Source organism: Balaenoptera borealis (genome assembly GCF_965194805.1).
Source record: "Balaenoptera borealis genome assembly, chromosome: 8".
Classification (NCBI taxonomy): Eukaryota; Metazoa; Chordata; class Mammalia; order Artiodactyla; family Balaenopteridae; genus Balaenoptera; species Balaenoptera borealis.
Window position 1 is genome coordinate 36,206,673 of NC_138865.1, and position 20,441 is coordinate 36,227,113.

The 20,441-nt window shown below is 40.1% G+C and overlaps 1 protein-coding gene across 4 annotated transcripts in view; it reads left to right on the top strand.

Annotated features, from left to right (window-relative positions):
* The window catches only part of FANCC (FA complementation group C), a 275,430-nt gene that overhangs the window by 227,025 nt on the left and 27,964 nt on the right, over window positions 1–20,441 (top strand). For all 4 annotated transcript variants that reach the window (XM_082401193.1, XM_082401194.1, XM_082401195.1 and 1 more), the window contains one exon: window positions 11,533–11,689. In XM_082401193.1, the coding sequence (XP_082257319.1) occupies window positions 11,533–11,689 (157 nt within the window). The remainder of the gene's footprint in view (window positions 1–11,532; window positions 11,690–20,441) is intronic.

Consider the following 20,441-nt stretch of genomic DNA (forward strand, 5'->3'; position numbering starts at 1 on the left):
TTTTTTTCCTCACATAATTTGACAGTCTGTTGTTAGGCACATACAAGTTAAGGATTGTTATATCTTCTTGGAAAATTGAACCCCTTTATCATTATGTAATGAGCTTCTATATTCCTGATAACTTTCCTTGCTTTGAAGTCTGCTGTATTTGAAATTAATATAGCTACTCCTGCTTTCTTTTGATTAGTGTTAGCATGGTATATTTTTCTGCATCCATTTAGTTGTTGTCTTTTTTTTTTTTTAATTTATTTTATTTATTTATTTTGGGCTGCACTGGGTCTTTGTTGCTGTGCGCCGGCTTCCTCTTGTTGTGGTGAACGGGGGCTACTCTTCATTGCAGTGTGCGTGCTTCTCATTGTGGTGGCTTTTCTTGTTGCAGGGCATGGGCTCTAGGCACGTGGGCTTCAGTAGTTGTGGCAGGAGGGCTCAGTAGTTGTGGTTCATGGGCTCTAGAGAGCAGGCTCAGTAGTTGTGGCGCATGGGCTTAGTTACTCCACGGCATGTGGGATCTTCCCAGACCAGGGATCAAACCGGTGTCCCCTGCGTTGGCAGGCGGATTCTTAACCACTTTGCCACCAGGGAAGTCCCATCCATTTAGTTTTAGTCTATATGTGTTTTTATATTTAACGTAGGTTTCTTGTAGACAAGGTATAGTTGGGTCCTGTTTTGATCCACTCTGTCAATCTCAGTCTTTTAATTGATGCATTTAGACCATTGAGGTTCAGCGTGATTATTGTTATAGTTGGACTAATATCTATTATATTTATTACTGCTTTATATTTGTTGTCCTTGCTATTTGTTCCTCTTTTTGTCTTCTACCCTTTTTCTGCCTTTGGTGGTTCTAATTGAACATTTTATGTGATCTCATTTTATCTCCTTTCTTGGCATATTTGTTACACTTCTTTTTTTTACCTTTTTTAGTGTTTGCCCTGGAGTTTGCAGTATACATCGGCAGCTAATCCAAATCCACTTTCAAGTAACACTACACCACTTCACAGGTAGTGTGAATACCTTATAATAACAAAATAATCCTAATTCCTCCCTCTCGTTCCTTATATCATTGCTGTCATTCGTTTCACATACATATGAGCATACGTAAGCATATACATACAGATAAACATACATAATTGAATACATTGTTCATATTATTATTTTTGAACAAACAATTATCTGTTACCTCAATTAAGAATAGGAAAAATAAAAGTTTTTATTTTGTCTTCAGTTATTTCTTCTTCAATGCTCTTCATGTAGTTCTGAGTTTCTGACCTATATTATTTTCCTTCTTTCTAAAGAACTTCTTTCAACATTTCTTACAAAGCAGGTGTATTGGCAACAGATCCTCTCAATTTTCATTTGTCTGAGAAAACCTTTATTTCTTCTCCACTTTTGAAGGATAATTTCACAGGGTACAGAATTCTAGATGGTGGGTTTTTTCTCTCAGTACTTTTGTATGTCATTTTACTCTCTGCTTGCTTGCATGGTTTCTGAGAAGTTGGTTGTAATCTTATCTCTATTCCTCTATAGGTAAGATATTTCTTTTCCTCTGGCTTCTTTCAGGGTTTTTCCTTATCTTTAGTTTTTTTTTTTTTTTTTTGGTAGTTGCAAAATGATATGCCTAGGTGTAGGGTTTTGGCATTAATCCTGCGTGTGTTCTCTGAGCTTCCTGGAATTGTGATTTGGTGTCTGACATTAATTTGGGAAAAGTCTCAGTCATTATCGTTTCAAATATTTCTTCTGAACCTTTCTCTCTTTCTTCTTCTGTTAGACCCATTACACATATGCTGTATTTTGAAGCTGTGCCACATCCCTTGGAAATTCTGTTCTGTTTTTTTTCAGTCTTTGTCATCTTTGCTTTTCGGATTTCAAGGTTTCCATTCATATATCCTCTAGGTCAGAGATTTCTTTTCCCACCAAGTCTACTAATAAGCTCATCAAAGGCATTCTTCATTTCTTTTACAGTGTTTTTTTATCTCTCATATTTCTTTTTTGGTTCTTTCTTAGTATTTACATCTCTCTGCTTACATTGCCCATCTGTTTTTGCATGCTGTCTACTTTATCCATTAGAGCCCTTAGCATGTTAATCATAGTTCTTTTTAATTTCCAGTCTGATAATTCCAACATCTCTGCCATGTCTGGTTCTGATTCTTCCTCTGTCTCTTCATATTGTGTTTTTTTCCACTTTTGGTATGTCAAGTAATTTTTTTCTTAATAGCTGGACAAGATGTATACTACATAAAAGGAACTGCTGTAAATAGGCTTTTTGTAATGTGGTGGTGAGATGTGAGGGGAGGGGAAGTGTTCTATAGTCTTATGATTAGGTCTCAGTCTTTCAGTGAGCCTGTGCCTCTGCACTGGGAACTTCATAAGTTTTTCTTAGTTTTTTCTTCCTCTTAAGTGGAATAGTATGCCTAGAGCTGTCTGGAAGTGGTTATTTCCTTTCCTCCTGGTCAGTTAGGCTCTGATAATACTCCTGAGGTCAGGCCTTGTTAAGAAAAACAGAGAGCTCTGTTGTATTTAAAAGTGATTCCCTTTCCCATCTTTCTGCCTAAAGCAGGGGTGACTTCTTCTCTGATATTTACTATGTGAACGTGGTGGCAACTCCTGGAGGTAAATCTCACAATATTGTGGGGGCCGCTCTAGGACTGAGTCTCCCTGGAGTTTTTATCTCTCAGAGTTGTTCACACTGACCCTCCAGCCATTTGCTAATTCCAGTTCAGGTTTTCCTACCCAGCACTGGTGCCTGTGGTGGTTTCTACTTGTGGATCTCTGCTCCAGTCAGCCATGATTCCCGGTATTCGCTTACCTGTTATCTCCAGTCTTGGGGACCAAGGTTTGCCCTGTGTCCTCCCTTCTCTTAAGGATGCAAGAAGAGTTGTTGATTTTTCAGTCTGTTCTGCTTTTTACTTTTGTTAGGACAAAGTGGTGACTTCCAAGCTTCTGACATGCAGAATGGGAAACCAGAAGTCTCTCTATGGTCCATTTTTTAAAAACATTAACTACAGTACCATTATTTTATCTTAAAATTGACACTGATTCATGATCATCACCACGTATTTAGGCAGAGAACAAATTCTCCTGTTTGGTTTTCTGGAATTAAGAATCCAAAGTCCACACATTGCATTTGGTTGATGGGTTCACAAATCTCTTTCAATCTATAGGTTCCTTTTGTTTTGCAAATTATTTCTTGAAGTAATTTTGTTGCTTTTCCCCACTCTCAGGTTACAGAGCATCCTACCACCTTGAGTGTGATAAAGGGTGCATTCGCCCCCTCAACCCTCCACGGACTTAAGATGCTCCCTTAGTCATATACAGTCATCTCTCAGTATCCATGGGGGATTGGTTTCAGGACGCCCGTGGATACCAAAATCCACAGATGCTCAAGTCCCTTATATAAAATGGCAGAGTACAGTTGGTAGTACAGTTAGCCCCCCTTATCTGTGGATTGAATTGTACTTAATTTCTATATGCATTTAGGCCTGTTTTATTATTTTCTGTTCTGTTTCTTTGGCCTATCATATGTTTACACATCAGTACCACTTTGTTTTAATAACAGAGTCTTTCTAATATAAAGTAAGGCTATTTCCCACTCATTTCTCTTCTTTTTCTGGGTTTTTCTGGCAATTCTTGATTGTCTTATCTTTCAAGTAAACTTTGAAACCAATTTGTCTAGCTCCAGGAAAGTGAACTCATGTTATTTGGAGGGAGGCTCATGTTAAATATGTAGATTAACCGAGGAAGAATGGACAACTTTATGATGTTAAGGGTTTCTATCCACCTATCCAAGAACACTTATGTCTTTCCATTTTGTTCAGGTTTACTTTTATGATCTTAAGGAGTCTTTTACATATTTTTCACATATAGGTTTTAGACATTTCTTATTCCTAATGGTTTCATTTATTTATTTATGCTGTAGTAAGTGGATCTTCTTCCCATTTTCAAATTGATTTATTACATTTGGAAAGTGAACAACCTCAAAGCTGCCATCATTCTTTCAGAAGAAATAATTACCAATAGAGTATTTGTTGTTTTTCATATATAATTCCTAAAAATTATAATGTATATTTTAATTTCATTTTTTATGAAAGTTATCTCAGGAATTTGTTAAGGTAAGATTTAGAAAGAGATATAGAATGTTAAATTATTTGATGCTTTAAAAAAAGGTCAGAACATAATTTTCATGGTTAAAAACATGAAGTCTTTTTTTTCTGTCTACTTTAAACTTAGGTCAAAATTTATCCAAGAGTCTGAACTTCCTGAGGAGTCTGATCAGTTATCTTTGTTATTTATGTAAGATATTGGGTAATAATCAATCTGAAAGTCTGTATAATGTGGTAAGTGTGCTCCACATGCATGTGTCCGTCACATCATTTACCTGAGTACACACTGCAGGTTCTAGTGGCTCACCCCAGCAAATTTCATTTTTTACCCTCCAAAGCAATTATTCATAGTATTTACTTTTAAGTAAAATGCTCTTTGCGTTTCACCTTGGTAGCTTTATTTCCGATTTATTTAGTAATACATTTTATTGAAGAATATGGTCTTAACTTGTATTTCCAGTCTTATTTTTTCAACAAGAGTTGAATTAAAGGGAATGAGAAGGAGAATGCCCCTCGGCATCCTCTGTGAAACCCCACAAAGCTGCTGCAGAAATTACTGGCGAGAAGGAGGCCTGCTTAGAGAATAGCCACTCTTCCTCGACCAGCAGTGCTCAGATGGAAAGCTGAGGGTAGCCGTTCCATGAGTAGGCCTGAACTCCTTTGCTATTTATTTTACTTGTGATAGCATGTTCTCCCTCAGTAACTAATAAAATTTATTTGGTTTGGAAAATTATGTCTGCTAATCCACAGGGGACAGACTGTCGAGAAATGCTGGGTGGTCTTCAACTTGTCCAATTCTTATGGCTTCAGCTCAGCAAGTTCCCCAAGCAGTGGCGTAAGGGCTGGAGCCTTTCCATGGACACTTTCCCATAGACAGAGCATCCCAGCCACATGTTGACACGGGGAGGCTGATTCACATTACCACCTCCGCACTGGTACCCCCTTTCCCCCAGCCCCTTAAAGAGTTCCTCAGATGTGCTGCGTGGTTGTTTAGAAACCACGTACTTTCTTTGACCAAGGTGCCCTGCCCTGTGTTTAGCCTTCCAACTATTTGCTTACCACAATCACCAGTGGAATTTCATCTGGTTTACAATTGGTTGGGTGTCTTTGGCCTTGGCTTCCAAATACAGTCATGTATTTTCAGAAATGGGCAGCCTGTCTTCTTTTAAACAGCAGATGCTTGCTTCTCTCTGCAGTTTAGATAACCTAGAGGAACTTTATAATTTCTTGGCTGAAAAGTCAAACCTAACTCCTTAAGTCTATCCCTGGGGTTGCCGTAATAGCCACCTGCAGGCTGCACATTGTGTAAAACCTTTCTGGGAGGGCTGCTGCAATCCTTTCATAAGTCTGTGGAGTACAAGTAATTCTGCATGACATGGCCTCTAAGGTAAACATAAGTCCATTGCTTCAAAAATATTGAGAAGTTTGATGACTAGTTGGAGAATTTTTTCTACATACTGGAATGAATGAGCCAATGAACAAATGAAAGAAAGAGTGGGTGTGTGACTGACCAAGCAACTGACCTCATGCAGTAACTGTGAGTGTCAAATAGGGTGACCATACAATTATAAATTGTAGACCGTGACACTTTTGAGAGTTAGAAGTGGTACCTATTATAATTATGGTGGGATAACAGACACAAACCTGTCCCAGGCACACTGGAACATATTTCAATGGGTCCAGTGCCTATAAAATGTTTAGCACGGTGCCTGGCACCCAAAATAAATACTCAATAACTGTTCGCTTGTTGCTGTTATTATTGTTGTTGACTTTAATAATTATTATATTATTTTTGATAATGTTTTATTAGGTTTTCTCAAGCTTATATCTTTTCCTCCTAATGAAATTATCACTGAACTAAGGCCAGATGTAGCTAAATTTCCATTGCTTAAAAAGCTAATACAGCCTCCAAAGATGCTAAATAAGAAAAAAATAAATTACAAGAAAAGGCTAACCTTCAACCAAGCTTCTAGTTTTGTGTTTTTTCAGCTCTGATAAGAAAAAATCAGGCTTTAAGGCTTTAAATCTGGCAATCCAGTGGCTCAGACTCGGAGCTTTCACTGCTGGGGCCCAGGTTCAATCCCTGGTCAGGGAACTAAGGTCCCGAAAAACGTGCAGCACGGCCAGAAAAAAAAAAAAGAAAGAAAAATCAGGCTTTAAGTATTGTCAGTATAGGTGAATGTCTAAATGAAGAAAAGCTAATGTAATACCAAGGACAAAAAGTTAGCAAAGCAGTAATAGTAACTAATACTCCCATTTCTATCTATCCTGGCATCCTCTTTTTTTCTTTTTTTTTTTAATCTTACTAAGATATCACAAAATTAGTTATTGAAAAAGTTTACTTTTCAAGTAAAAACCTGCTGATACTGACTTGTAATAGACAGTCCAGTATGTTTGGATTTGTACATTTCCTTTGATTGGTGTTGCTGCTCTTTGCTTTAAGAAGTGACTTCTCTGCACATATAAGTGATAGCGATGGCACAGTTTCCTCAAATTTGATATACTTCTTCGATCAAGTTTTCATGGAAATTCACCTTTGAAATGTAATAGAGAATATTCTTTCCGGGTCCTTGGAATTAAGTAGTTCTCCAAAAAAGTTGGTCCTGATTTCTGTGGGCTACTCCAGCAGCCCAGGCAGCCCTTGATCTCTTTCTGGTTTGGAAAGATGGAACACTGCCTGCATTCCTCTTGAGTAAGGAAGCTCCTTTCTCTCCTCTACCTCTTAGACAGTGTTAGAACACGTTCCCTACCGATGATCGCCGCCCGCCGGAACCTCTCTTGCAAAGTATTGAATTCCATATTCTGGTTTTGTATTATAGCTATAAAAAACATTTGGAGCCAAAATTATTTAATAAGCATCTGGACCAATTTCTTTACCTAATTACATCTTTTTTCGAGAGGATAGGGCACACAACTAACTCACTAAATTGAGTATTTGGGGAAACAAAGTACAGTTTTTTAAATGTCCAGGAGGCATCTGTCCAGAAGAGTCTAATAGTAGGAGATGTTGGACAGGGTAGAGTGTCCTGTCCAGGCCTCTCCTGCTCTGTGTCAGAAATTATAAAACAGCTATAATGCAGAAAACTTCCTGTGATTATTAGGTAGGAATTTTGGAGAGCCAAGTTTTTAATCTTAATCTCTTTTTCTTGAATTTGTCATTTTGATCAGTATCCAGGCTAGATGGATGGAATAACTATAGACAAAGTAGGAAAAGGACAGCCTTAGAGTTTCTGTAACTAACACATGTTGAACAGAATGAAATTTTTCAGTGTCCCTAAAAACGTTTTTCTTTTTTTACTTTATTGGCTCTTTAACCTTTCCACAGAAATATATACATTTTATCAGGTCAGGTCAAACAATGCAGAAGTATATACAGAAAATGTCAATTATCCCCTCCTTATCACACTGTAGTACTTCTGGTAACCATACCTTATACTCTTGTAAACATTAGAAATCTATGTGAAACAATTTCAATTTTCTCTCTTTTTTTAATAAGCTTTTTAAAAAAACACAAAAAGAAAAACAGCATTGCATCATACACATGACTCTGGAACCTGTTTTTTAACCAATGTATCTTGGGTATCCCTCAAGGGATACAGATCCAATTCATTATAAAATAGGAACGTATTTCCTGATATGAATGGACCTTAATTTATTTAGCTATTTGCCAATGGATACATTCAAGGACCTACGTCATACCTCTGTTGGATTGTGCCTCAGACATTCTAAATTCACACACCCCAAACTAAGCTCTGAGTAAATCCTTCACAAATCTTTTCTTCCCTTCTTTCCATTGAGTAAATTGTATGTCCATCCATCTTGCAGCTCAAGAAACTTGCGACAGCCTTGATTCCTACCTCATCTTCACCAGCTCTCATCGAATTCATTGCCAGTATCTCTTGATATTACTGCTAAAATACATTATCTCTCCTTCTCCAGTGCCACCCAGGTCCAAGCTAACACCAGCTCCCCCTGGAAATTTGCACCCACTCTTTTCTCTGAACTGAGTTCTCCATGTAGCAATCAGAGTGATCTTTGAAATGTAAATTGGATCCTGGCACTCCTCTGTTTAAAACCTTCCAGGCCAGGGCTTCCCTGGTGGCGCAGTGGGTAAGAATCCAGCTGCCAATACAGGGGACATGGGTTCGAGCCCTGGTCCGGGAAGATCCCACATGCCGTGGAGCAATGAAGCCTGTGTGCCACAACTACTGAGCCTGCGCTCTAGAGCCCGCAAGCCACAACTACTGAGCCCACATGCCACAACTACTGAAGCCTACGCACCTAGAGCCTGTGCTCTGCAACAAAAGAAGCCACTGCAATGAGAAGCCCGTGCACCGCAACGAAGAGTAGCCCCTGCTCGCCGCAACTAGAGAAAGCCCGTGTGCAGCAAGAAAGACCCAATGCAGCCAAAAATAAATAAATTAATAAATTAAAAAAAAAAAACAAAAACCTTCTGGGCCAGAATAAAACACCAGACCGTTGCCTTGCCTGTGGTCCTGCACAGCCTCATCACAGGCCGCCTCACCTTTGCTCTCTTCTGATGCAGCTGCTGTTCCCTCTGCTGAGGTGCTCTTCCCACCGCTCTTCACCTTGCCTATCCCAGCAAGCTAGTCTCTAGCTAAACTCAACTGGAGAGGCTGTCCCTGACCACCTGATCTAAATTGGGCCCCTCCTGATATTCTCTTTTTCCTCAGCCTGTCCTTTTCCTTCATTGCCTTTATCACAGTTTGGTGTGTGTGTGTATGTATATATGTATGTATACCTCCCACTGGGCCCTAAACCGCTAAGGGTACAGATTAGGTCTGTTTGTTCCCAGTTGTTTGGCCTGCACCCAGCACATTGAGTGCCACACGGGAAGTGCTTAGTCATCTTCCTTGAATGCGTGACTACCAGCTCCTTGCCATCGAGTATAACAGGGGTGGTGGCATGGGAATGGCAGCCCAAAGCACTGGTGCCACAATAGAGGACATCCATAGTGTGGCCCCAGAATGTGCCAGGTGATACGAGTTTGGGGCACCATGGCAGTTCTTCATTGCCAGGTACGGAGAGGTGAGGGAAGGGGGTCCTGTAAGACTTCCCAGAAGAGCTGAAGCTCAGGGTGAGATGGGAGTTATAAAGAGGGTCAGATGAGGGCCATGCCTCCCTCCCTTTCTCCTGCCCTTCTACCTGCTGCTGTGACAGACCCTACAATTCTTCAGCCTCTTCCAGTCTTGCCCCAGAGTTAATCTAGGACAAGGTCTACAGGAGTTAGGCTATGGGCAAAGAACAAAAAGAAACTACTAGAAATTGCTACCCTGTGTCTTTGCCTATTCATTTCCTGCCCCTGTACCCATTCCCTGGGCTTCATGCCAGCTCCTGCAGAGAAATGGCCCAGAAGTGATGGTGAAGGGAAAGACCCTGAAGGGGTTGTTGGGTAATGGGAAACCTTTGTGTCCCCAGCTTTCCTTTTTCTTATTAAAAGCAGTAAACATCTTTAGCAGAACCTGGAAAATCACTCTGCTCTCTGTGGTCCTGCAGGTGAAAGGACAGGAGGCCTTGGAAAAGCAGGGCCGAGAGAAGAAAGCCAAGCTCCACCAGGCCAGAATAGGCTCAGCATTCACAGGGAGGGCCCCCTGCTGGTGGCTCAGAGTTAGACAGATGTCCCCCTAGTGCTCCCTCCCAGGAGAAGTAGAATCCCTGATTCACTGACCTGACATAGGAGGAATCTCCAAATACATTATCCTATAGAAATGTAACTATACAAAATGGTCAGGGTCTATAGTGTATCATGCTGTGGATCAACTGTGGATCAACCAGTCCAACCACCTTTTATGAAATTATTACTAAAGAAAATTTTCAACAGATTTACAAATACAGTGATTAAATATTTACTATGTGCCAAGAACTGTCCTAAGCACTCACTGTACATGTGTTATTATTGCATTTGATCCTTCTGACAACACTAGGAGGGAGGTAGGCCTATTTTACAGATGAGTAAACTGAGGTTTAGAGGTTAAGTAACTTTCCCAAGGTCATATAGTGAGTAGGTGATGGCTCTGGGACTCAAACCCAGGGCTGACTCCACATTTTAAACCATTATGATGCACTTTCAAACATAACTGTTTCTTAAATTAGGGACCGCATTTACCTGGATATCTCAAGGCCTTTTTCCATCACATTTTTTATCACTTTCTTTCTTCACTATATATTTATTTGTCCTTTTTGAAAGCATTTTTTTTTCTTGAGTTGAAGTGGAAGCATATTTGCAAAGGGATACTTGGTACATATTCATTGATACTATAAATATTAACTGCTACTATGACCATAATGAAAAAAAGTCACAGATGGGATTTGTTATTGCATTTTGAACTCTTTCTTTTTTTTTTAGAGTATAATTGCTTTACAATGTTGTGTTAGTTTCTGCTGTACAATGAAGTGAGTCAGCTATATGTATACCTATATCCCTTCCCTTTTGGACCTCCCTCCCACCCCCCCCATCCCACCCATCTAGGTCGTCACAGAGCACCGAGCTGAATTCCCTGTGCTATACAGCAGGTTCCCCCTAGCTATCCATTTTACACATGGCAGTGTATCTATGTCAAACCCAATCTCCCAATTCGACCCACCCTCTCCTTCCCCCACTGTGTCCACATGTCCGTTCTCTACATCTGTATCTCTGTTCCTGCCCTACAAATAGGTTCATCTGTACGATTTTTCTAGATTCCACATATATGCGTTAACATACGATATTTGTTTTTCTCTTTATGGCTTACTTCACTCTGTATGACAGACTCTAGGTCCATCCACATCTCTACAAATGACCCAGTTTCCTTTTTATGGCTGAGTAATATTCCATTGTATATATGTACCACATCTTCTTTATCCATTTATCTGTCATTGGACATTTCGGTTGTTTCCATGTCCTGGCTATTGTAAATAGTGCTGCAATGAACATTGGGGTACATGTGTCCTTTTGAATTATGGTTTTCTCAGGGTATATGCCCAGTAGGGGGATTGCTGGGTCGTATGGTAGTTCTATTTTTAGGTTTTTAAGGAACCTCCATACTTTTCTCCATAGTGGCTGTATCAATCTACATTCCCACCAACAGTGCAATAGGGTTCCCTTTTCTCTACACCCTCTCCAGCATTTATTGTTTGTAGATTTTTTGATGATGGCCATTCTGACCGGTGTGAGGTGATACCTCGCAGTTTTGATTTGCATTTCTCTAATGATTAGTGATGTTGAGCATCTTTTCATGTGCCTCTTGGTCATCTGTATGTCCTCTTTGGTGAAATGTCTATTTAGATCTTCCGCCCATTTTTTAATTGGGTTGTTTGTTTTTTTGATCTTGATCTCCATGAGCTGTTTGTATATTTTGGAGATTAATCCTTTGTCAGTTGCTTCTTTTTTCAGTGACTCATTTATATTAAAGTTTTGTTTATTTCATACTGAAAGGAAGAAGATTTCTCTCCCCACGTCAGCTATACTCTGCCTCTGGCTTCGGCACCTTCCCAGCCTTGAAAATACAATGCTGCATCTTTTTGAAAAGCTTATCTCCAGTGAGAGAAATTTTCTGAAGAGGATCGAATGCTTTATGAAAGATTCATTGCTGGTATGTGCCAGGTTTTGATGAGGAGAAAAATCCTTAAAGACGATGCTGGGTATCATTTCTTAGTCAGCACAAGTGGAAAAAAATGTAAACTAAAGAGCGATTGGCACCTTTTAAAATAATCATCTATCTACATTTTATTTTTGAAATGCCTAATGTAGGGGGCTTTTCTGCATACTTAGAGCATGTATTAAAAATAAGGTGAGGGAATTCCTTGGTGGTCCAGTGGTTAGGACTTGGTGCTTTCACAGCTGTGGCCCCGGGTTCAATCCCTGGTCAGGGAACTAAGATCCCACCAGCCCACAAGCTGAGTGGCACGGGCAAAAAGAAGGCAAGCTTCAAGATTTATTTGATCATTGCACCTTATATTGCATATTCACAAGAATTGACGTGACATTTGGACAACAAATTTTTTAAAACAGTATTTCTCATTTCCACATGAAAAATTAAGTTTTAAAAAGTGAGGATCTTATGAACAATAGGAGGGATCAATTAACAAAGAAAAGCATTCAAAAAATAAACTTTTAACCCTTCACTAGAGGAAAAATAAAATACTTAAAAGATACAAAACAAAACCCCAGAAAAATGGTTAAAACAACAAAAACAACTGAGAATTCTGTCAGTTTTCTTTTGGTGTCAGCCTGCCAGCCTTGAACCCTCCCTCCATTCAGGGGCTGCCAGTCTCCCCTCTACTCAGAACTTCTCAGGCCTGGGAAGTCGGGTGCTCAGTGGGCCAAATGGGCCCCATTGCCTAATCCAGTGTCAGGGGCCCAGGCCCTCAGGCAGTCCTAGGAACCGACCAATGGGGATGCTTTCCCTCTGTGGGAGGCAGCTCTGGAATTTATGTGCATTTTTGTAAGAACAGGAATAAAGACCAACGCACTCTGAAAAAAACAATTAAAAAACTGCAGGAGGTGTCATGCTTCTGGGGCCTCTTACAGGAACCTCAGTGGGCTCTAACATGTTTTCTCATTAGCTTTTGTAACCTAGGGGAGATATGGGGCAGAGATTTGCTTCCTATTGTACAGATGGAGAAACTTAGCTCGAGGGAGATGGTGAACCGTCAGATCTTATGTTGGTGTTCAGGAAACTGGGCGGAAGAGAGTGCGTGCCTCCCTGCTGAGCTGAGGCGTGTGTTGCGGGGGCGGGTGAGTCTCTGCATAGAGTGCGCTAAGGTTGGCTGAGTTTGCACAGCCCCCCCTCCAACACCTTCTATTTGTTTAATTCACTTAGAACTTCCTGGTTTTTTTCTTTCTCTTTTAAATTGGAGGCTGTGTAAGAGAATCAAAACCGAATCTGCTGCCGTCTTACAATATCCCAGTTCTCTTTTTAGGTCCTGATCAGTCCCTACCAGCTCACGTGTGTGACCATGGCCGTGCTTGCCTTCTCCCTGTTTCCTGGGCTCCCCTTTGCCTTCCCATTCTGGGGCCTCCCAGGTGACCATGGATAGTGTTGTAGTCGCCAACAGCCATGACGCTTTCATCTGCAAGTTAGCTGGCACAAATAGAACCCAACTGATTTAGAAGTTTATAGTGTTTGATAGAAAAAAACAAAAGAAGATAGGTATAAAGACTGAGAGAGCCCAAAGAGAGTTACTTTTAGGAAAATTCTCCTTGACCTCATCATTCAAAAGAGTTGCATATTATGGTGAAAAATAAGAAGTCACTTTATATAAAAATAATTATAATAAAATTCAGTATAAACAAAGGCTTTTAGAAGCCCCTGGCAACCCATTCAAAACATTACCTTTATTATCAGGTAAATCTATTTCTAACTTAAATATACATGCTGTAATTTAATTTTCTCTGGTCCTTTTTCAGTGGCAAAATATAGTAACTGAGCTATTTTCTTGCTTTCAAGGTTCTCATTAAATTTCCTTTAAGTGTTCTCCCTATAGAAAAATTCCAGTTTCATCGACTTCTCTAGGTTGGTTTGATTCAGCAACCTTGTGGTTCTTCTCTGAGCCTCTTTGCGTCCTTTTCCCTGTGGCCCTAGGGCCTGAGCAGCACTTCAGTAAACACAGGATACTGTGTATGAGAGAGAGAGAGCAGGCGCTCCCATTAAACATCGCATTGTATAACCTTCGGTCTCCAATTTACAGTTTAAAATGATTTCCCCCAAACAGTTTTGAAGTCAGTTGATTTACCAAGAGCATTTATCAGGATCATGTGTGTAGACATTCAGAGCTTCCATTATGGTTAAAGGGGGGATTCCAGAGGGTGTTATTTGGTTTAATGTATTGTGGCATTGGCAGGATGTAACCCCTCTGTGCCTTATGGTTCAAGGAGGTAATTATAATACAGAGCTGCAAGTCCTTGATTGGCGTGGGCTGCTCTCCTCAGGCATACTGAGCCAAAAAACCAGGCAGGCTGGAATAAGCCTGTGACGTGACTGAGTGATTGGAAGGGTAACCTGAAGAACGTGCTTCCTAATTGCATCATCTGATTCATTTATCATAGCACAGTATCTTGGTGCAGTGACAGGACCGTGCATAAGTATCAGAGAGATCTTGAAGACTCAGCTAGCACAGGACTGCGGTACTTTCCTCCAGAAGAAACTCGATGCCTATTACATTAGAGCTGGATTCTGAGAGTAATTAAAGTGTGATGGTCTATATAACTTGTATTTTATATGGAGCACTGTTAATTATGTTTCCATCTCTTGGGACTATCCAGAATTAGCCCTAGAAATTCTATAGTTACCAAGATGTTGCAAAAACAAAAGATAAAAGTGTAGTACAGGTTGTACAAAGTGAAATAATGTCCCCAAATGTTCTTTGGCCTGTCAAGGACGCAAGGCTTGGTATTTTCCATTAAGACTATGAATAATAAGGCACTAACCTAATAATCACCTGAATTCTAAGTGCATGTATATGTTTTTGACTTCTAAAATAAAAGTAAGTTTTCAAAACCTGTTTACTTTTGAGACTCACCCTTTGGCTCTCGTGGGCTGGACCTCCCCCAAGTACATGCCCACCTGCCACATTTGGTGCTCCTAAATAAACCAAGGTATTAACCTCAGTTTGTCATCTACTGAGCAGACTGACACTTTTCAAAAGCAGATGGTCTTGTGTGTCCCTTGACAGAACAGGCAATGGAAGACCTAATCCATAGCTTCAGACCTGACCTTAAAAACTGATGTCACCAAAAGCAGTGAAAGCCGCTTGCTAATTATTCAGCTTTCTTGGCACTGTTTGGTTTCCCAAGGCTGGCCCCAAATCAGAAGGATGTTATGTTTTCCAGTTACAATTCTGTTTGTGGAGCCCAGAAAGCTATTGTTTATATTCCACATTTGAATGAAAAGTGCTGGCTGGGTGGCAGTGTGCTTGGCTGCCCTGCTGCATGCCAGGGCCAGGATATACCCGGGTTCCCATGCCCTCCCATGTGATCCTTCGCTAGCTGGCCCCTCCAGCGGGATCTAGAGATTGGCCCACGAAAGAGTGCGGGGGTGGGGCGGGGGGGGTGGTTTTCTTTATTCAGATTTTAAATCAGGAAACACTCCGGGTATTCTCTTCATAGTGCCCTTAAAATTAGTTCTTTATCTTGTCAAGTATACCTCAATAAAGATAGGGTGAAAAAGTAGTTCTCGATCTAATAAGAGCTTAAGAATAATAAACATGCAGATACCTCAGTGTCCTGCTTGACCTCCCTCATATGAGATAAGATGCATTCTTGTTTTCATTTCTCCAGATAGCAATCATAGCCACTTCCAAAAGAAAAAGAAACTTCTTTTACACAAAATTCCAAACACAGCTCCCCTTTAATAAAATATTATACTGAAGAATTAACTTCACATCCTGGATGATGTCAGTTTTCTCTGTTTGAATAACTTCTTACTAATGTTCTAGGGTTTTCTTTTCCTGCTTTCTCATTAGCAGTCCTTTAAGCATTTCTTTTTTGAGCTCTTGAATGTGATGCATGTAATTTAACAAAAGCTGAGGTAGATAATTTAGCAGTGATCGAATAGAAAAGTGTGGAGGTGGTTTCTGCTTGTAGCTAAGAGGTAAAAAAAAAAAAATCTCAGACAGTAATTGCACTTTCCAGCATCGACCTCAGGGGGGCACCAGATCACCCAGCATTGTCTGTAAAGAAAGAGGCCTAGATCTCAAGTTCTGTTTTCACTGCTGGGGATGCAGGACTTGGCAGCCAGTCAGGGATGAAGGGAGAGAAACAAAAAAAAAAAAAACCAAAAAAAGAAAACAAAACAGGGCAGTAGTTGACCTGGGAGGTCACTGCCACTCAGAGGCTGAGCCAAGAAGCAGCAGGGGGCTGAAGAGCTATCTTCCCCGCTCAGGCTACACAAACCAACAGGATAGAGGCCACTGGGCGAGGCTAGAAGAGGAACTTCAGATTTGGGGGATTTTGCTCTGCTTCCAGAGCTGGCATCCCTGTGTCTTAACCCTCTCAGAGAGCACGGGTAAATTCAAAATACAAAAGTACATTTGGTACTTGTTAATTTTTTTTTTTTTAAGCCCAGAAATGACAGATTTATCACTAATTAAACAATAATTGCATTATGGAGTACTGAAAAAAAAATTGCTTGTAGTATAAACAACATCTGGTAAAGATTAAAAAGAAAGAATCATTTTTCCAAGCTCAAATTTGTTGAAAGAAATGTGAATGTTTTGAAACAAAATAGATCTTAAAATGCAAAAGGGATATTTACAGTCTTAAGTTTGGTATTTGAAAGAAAAGAAGAAAGTGGCATAATAAAAGAAAATACATGTTTATAAAGGTCCCTTATTTTACATGACAGAGGTGAAGATTTTTTATATAAGTAGATTTTTTTTTTAAACCAAATTGTTTATGAACTCAGTAAAGGATTTTTTTGAAATGAAACTTATGAAGAATCTTTTTTTTTAAAGAAGAGTGTTATTTCTTGATGAATAGTCACCTTTTAATTTATATATTAAGACAAGGGCTCCTCCCTGTCAGGGGTTTGGAAGAGTCAGCTACACAATGGGACGTGATTGCCGGCTGTCGGGTAAACTGGAGGAAAAGCGTCATCAGCCATTAGTTTTAAAAAAAAAAAAACTCCATTCCGGAGTAAACTATATAAAACTACATAAAAATAGATTATGAAAGAGAAGCTATCCCAGGCTTACTGAACTTCAGTTTATCTCTCACCTGAAATTTCTCTCTTTATTTTTTTAGGAAAAATATCTATGAAGGGTGATAAATGAAGACGGCTTGAGAATTTTTTTTTTTCTGTGTCTTCACTGCCTTTTTGTTTTTTATGAGAGGCATTCACTTTTCTCTGTGAATTACCTCAAATCATAGTATAATTTCCCTTTCTGGTTTGTATTCTATCTTTTTCTCCCCTCTACCCATACTCTTTCTTTCTCACACACACAAAGAATCAAAAAATGATAGAAAAAAGGAAAGATTTCTTCCTGAGAATTCTGTTCTTCCGTGTTCTTGGGCCTCTTTCAAGTGGCAGGTGGCTTGTAATAATCATTGATGAATCGGGATGAAAACAGGTTAGACACTAAGGACAGAGAGCAAGCATTGATGTTATTTGTACAGTTCACGGCTCAGGATGACAAGCTGGCCTCTCCCTCACCTCTGCCTACAATGCAGGCCTAGAGAATGCAGCCGCCGCGCACTTCTCTATGTTGCTTAGTCTTCCCTTGTTTTTTCGAGGGATGGGAATGGGCTGTCCTTCTGGGCAGAGAGGAGATAAGCAATGCAGTTCTGGGTAGCTGTGGCAGAGGTAAAGGGATGAGCACCCCAGAACAATCTGGTCCATAAGAAAAGGAAACCAGAGGCTGGAGCTCACCGTCATCATCTTCCATTCATCCTCTGACGTTTAGTGAAAGAATTGGGGGCAGCGTGAGGGGAGAGAAGGACGGCATAACTCCTGTTATTGATGGCCTCCTGGTAACACAGTTTCCCTAGACTTGAAATAATCTGTACACGGAAATCGTTAGACCATATGCAGAAGAGAAGAACTTGAGAAGGAACAGATTTTGGTAGGATGGAGAAAAACAGACAAACAGATGGAACCCAAGAAAGGTTTTCTTTTCTGTCCTCATTTTAACAGGAAAGATAATTGCCTGGATCGTGGGGCTTCGGAGCTAGGGTGTGGAACTCTGGGTTGCAGAGTGACCTGTTGTGTTAATGTAGGGTCCCGTTTTAAAAATAAAACAGGATACAGAGGGGTTAAGTGTTTGCCTCTTCCTTCACATGGATGCTGTAAAGATTTAGGGGGGGTAATTTATGGCTTCCAGAGGAGCATAAATTAAGACTTTATTTCTATTTAGAGGATTCCCTTGATAAGAAAAGCGGCTTGCGTTTGCTTTTGTGATTTGATGTCACTGGGACACATGCCTGGCCTGTGAGCACTCAGGGCTTCATGAGGGGACTCACTGACCTTGAAATTATGTGCTCGGGAAGTGTGAAGAGTGTCATTTTTAAAACCATCCGTAAAGGCTGCAGATGAGAAAGCTGTTCACAGCTCTGGAGTGGCGAGGGAGACTGGTTTTTAAATCAAAATCTCTGCTATTGCTGTTTCAAGCCTGGTCACCTCCAGGAGGTTCCCCTGCCTCCTAACATCTTATCTGTTTTAAAAGCTAAAACAGGTTGTAGAAGCAGGTTGAGAGCAACCAAAGGTCTGAAATATTTGGACAAAAAAAAATCAAAGAGGAGAGTCCGTTGGCATGGAGAGAACAGGCAGATTCCACACAGTCTGTAGATATTTAAAACATTTGATTGAGCTGTTTTGCTAGAAAACACTGCATAAAAGAAGAGCATGTCCAAGCTCTTGTCCTCTTTCAGCAAACTGAGTTAGAGCTTTCTTGCTTTCCCCCTTGCTTTTCAAGGTAGCCCTGTTCTACATGTTGGATCAGCCTTTTCTTTGCCATTTGGAAATCCCTGTAATCAGTATTGAATGATTTTCTACTAGCATCACATTTATAGAGTGGTTCTGGAGTAGTTAAGCCATTTAGAACAAAGGGAATGGTTCTATTTTACCATTTTCAATTTTAGTCTTATTTTCTATCAATGCATTTTTAGGCTCTGTGTGTCACATGACAGTGTTGTTTGGTCTTAAACACACATTGTCTATATATAAGACTTTGAAAAATTGTTCTGGCAAATTTGATGAATCACATTTCTTCAGGACATGCGGTTTGCTTTTCCCTTTTTTTTTTTTTTAATTTATTGATTTTATTTTTTGACTGCATTGGGTCTTCGTTGCTGTGCACGGGCTTTCTCTAGTTGCAGTGAGCAGGGGCTACTCTTCATTGCGGTGCGCAGACTTCTCAGTGCGGTGGCTTCTCTTGTTGTGGAGCATGGGCTCTAGGCACGCGGGCTTCAGTAGTTGTGGTGCACAGGCTCAGTAGTTGTGGTGTGCAGGCTCTAGCGCGCAGGCTCAGTAGTTGTGGCCCATGGGCTTAGTTGCTCCGCGGCATGTGGGATCTTCCTGAACCAGGGCTCAAACACGTGTCCCCTGCATTGGCAGGCAGATTCTTAACCACTGCGCCACCAGGGAAGCCCTGCTTTTCCCTTCTTGTTTGATTTTTCCATTATGAATACATAGAAACTTCCATGATATTTTCACGGCATATATCCAGTGACCTTTTTAATAACTGTTATTATTTACAGTGAGACTGAAAAGCAGGGAGATTAACTAACTTGCCTGAAATCAAAGCCAAAAAATATTCTGCCTCTCTTCTGTTGAACCTGCCTTTCTTCTGCCTCTCTTCTGTTTGAATTCTGCCAAATCACTCTGAGTATATAATGAATTTATCTATGAAAAATTTTAGTTGGTTTATTTTAGATAAAAATGGACATCAATGAAGGATTAGGAAGTATGGATTACTCAGAAAATAGAGATCTGTAACTTACAAATCGCAAATCTCTCTTCAAATAAAAGGAATTATCCCATCATTTTAACAAGTGACAATGCTCTTGCCTGGAGCCTTCTGTAACAGCCTGTAATGGTGGTGTATGAACACTAGATGGCGCACATTCAATGTTACAACTCGAAATGCCAGCACAGAACAGGGTGGAAGAGAGTCTATGGAGATAGGCATCATTCTTTCTTCAGCTTGGTCTAGAAAACTTAAGAGAAAACGCATATCCTTTTTTCTGTTTTCCTAATTGAGGGGGTATGAAAAAATGTTTTCCAAAACTAGTCATATCAAGCTCAATGTGACTCAGAGAAATTCCCTATAGAGCCAATTCACTAACCTTTGGATGCTACTGTAAAATATCTTAGAACCCAAATGGCATCTTCCTCTGGCTTAATGTCATGCTTTGAGCTCTGGCCAAAAATATATGGAATCTGGTTCAGGCCCACTGAAGCCCCACCCAGGCCACAATAGGTCGGCTTCTGCAGATTTATACAATCAAAACCTGTCATAAAAATACTCATGGAATAAATTAGATTGCTTTCATCATTCAAGATGATGGTATCTTTATTCTTTTTTCATCTGAAGTAATTTAAGCTGCTAAATTCATAGTGCACTAAGATGTAATATTATTTAGTCTGGCATGGTAGTGGCCACTGCTTTCCTCAATAATAATTCTAAATTATGCACTCATTTCCTAATAAGCAGGAATGAAAAGATAGCCAGCCCAGATTCAACCTTGAGGCACTTTTAAGTCATGTGAGGAGGTCAGACACACAGGGCACGTTATGTAAAACTAGCAACACAGGTAGGCTCTGTGTCTTCATTACAGCATGCCGGTAGAAGGTATATTTTAATGTTCCATGATACTTAATGACTCTTTTTTCTGTATCATATGGGCTT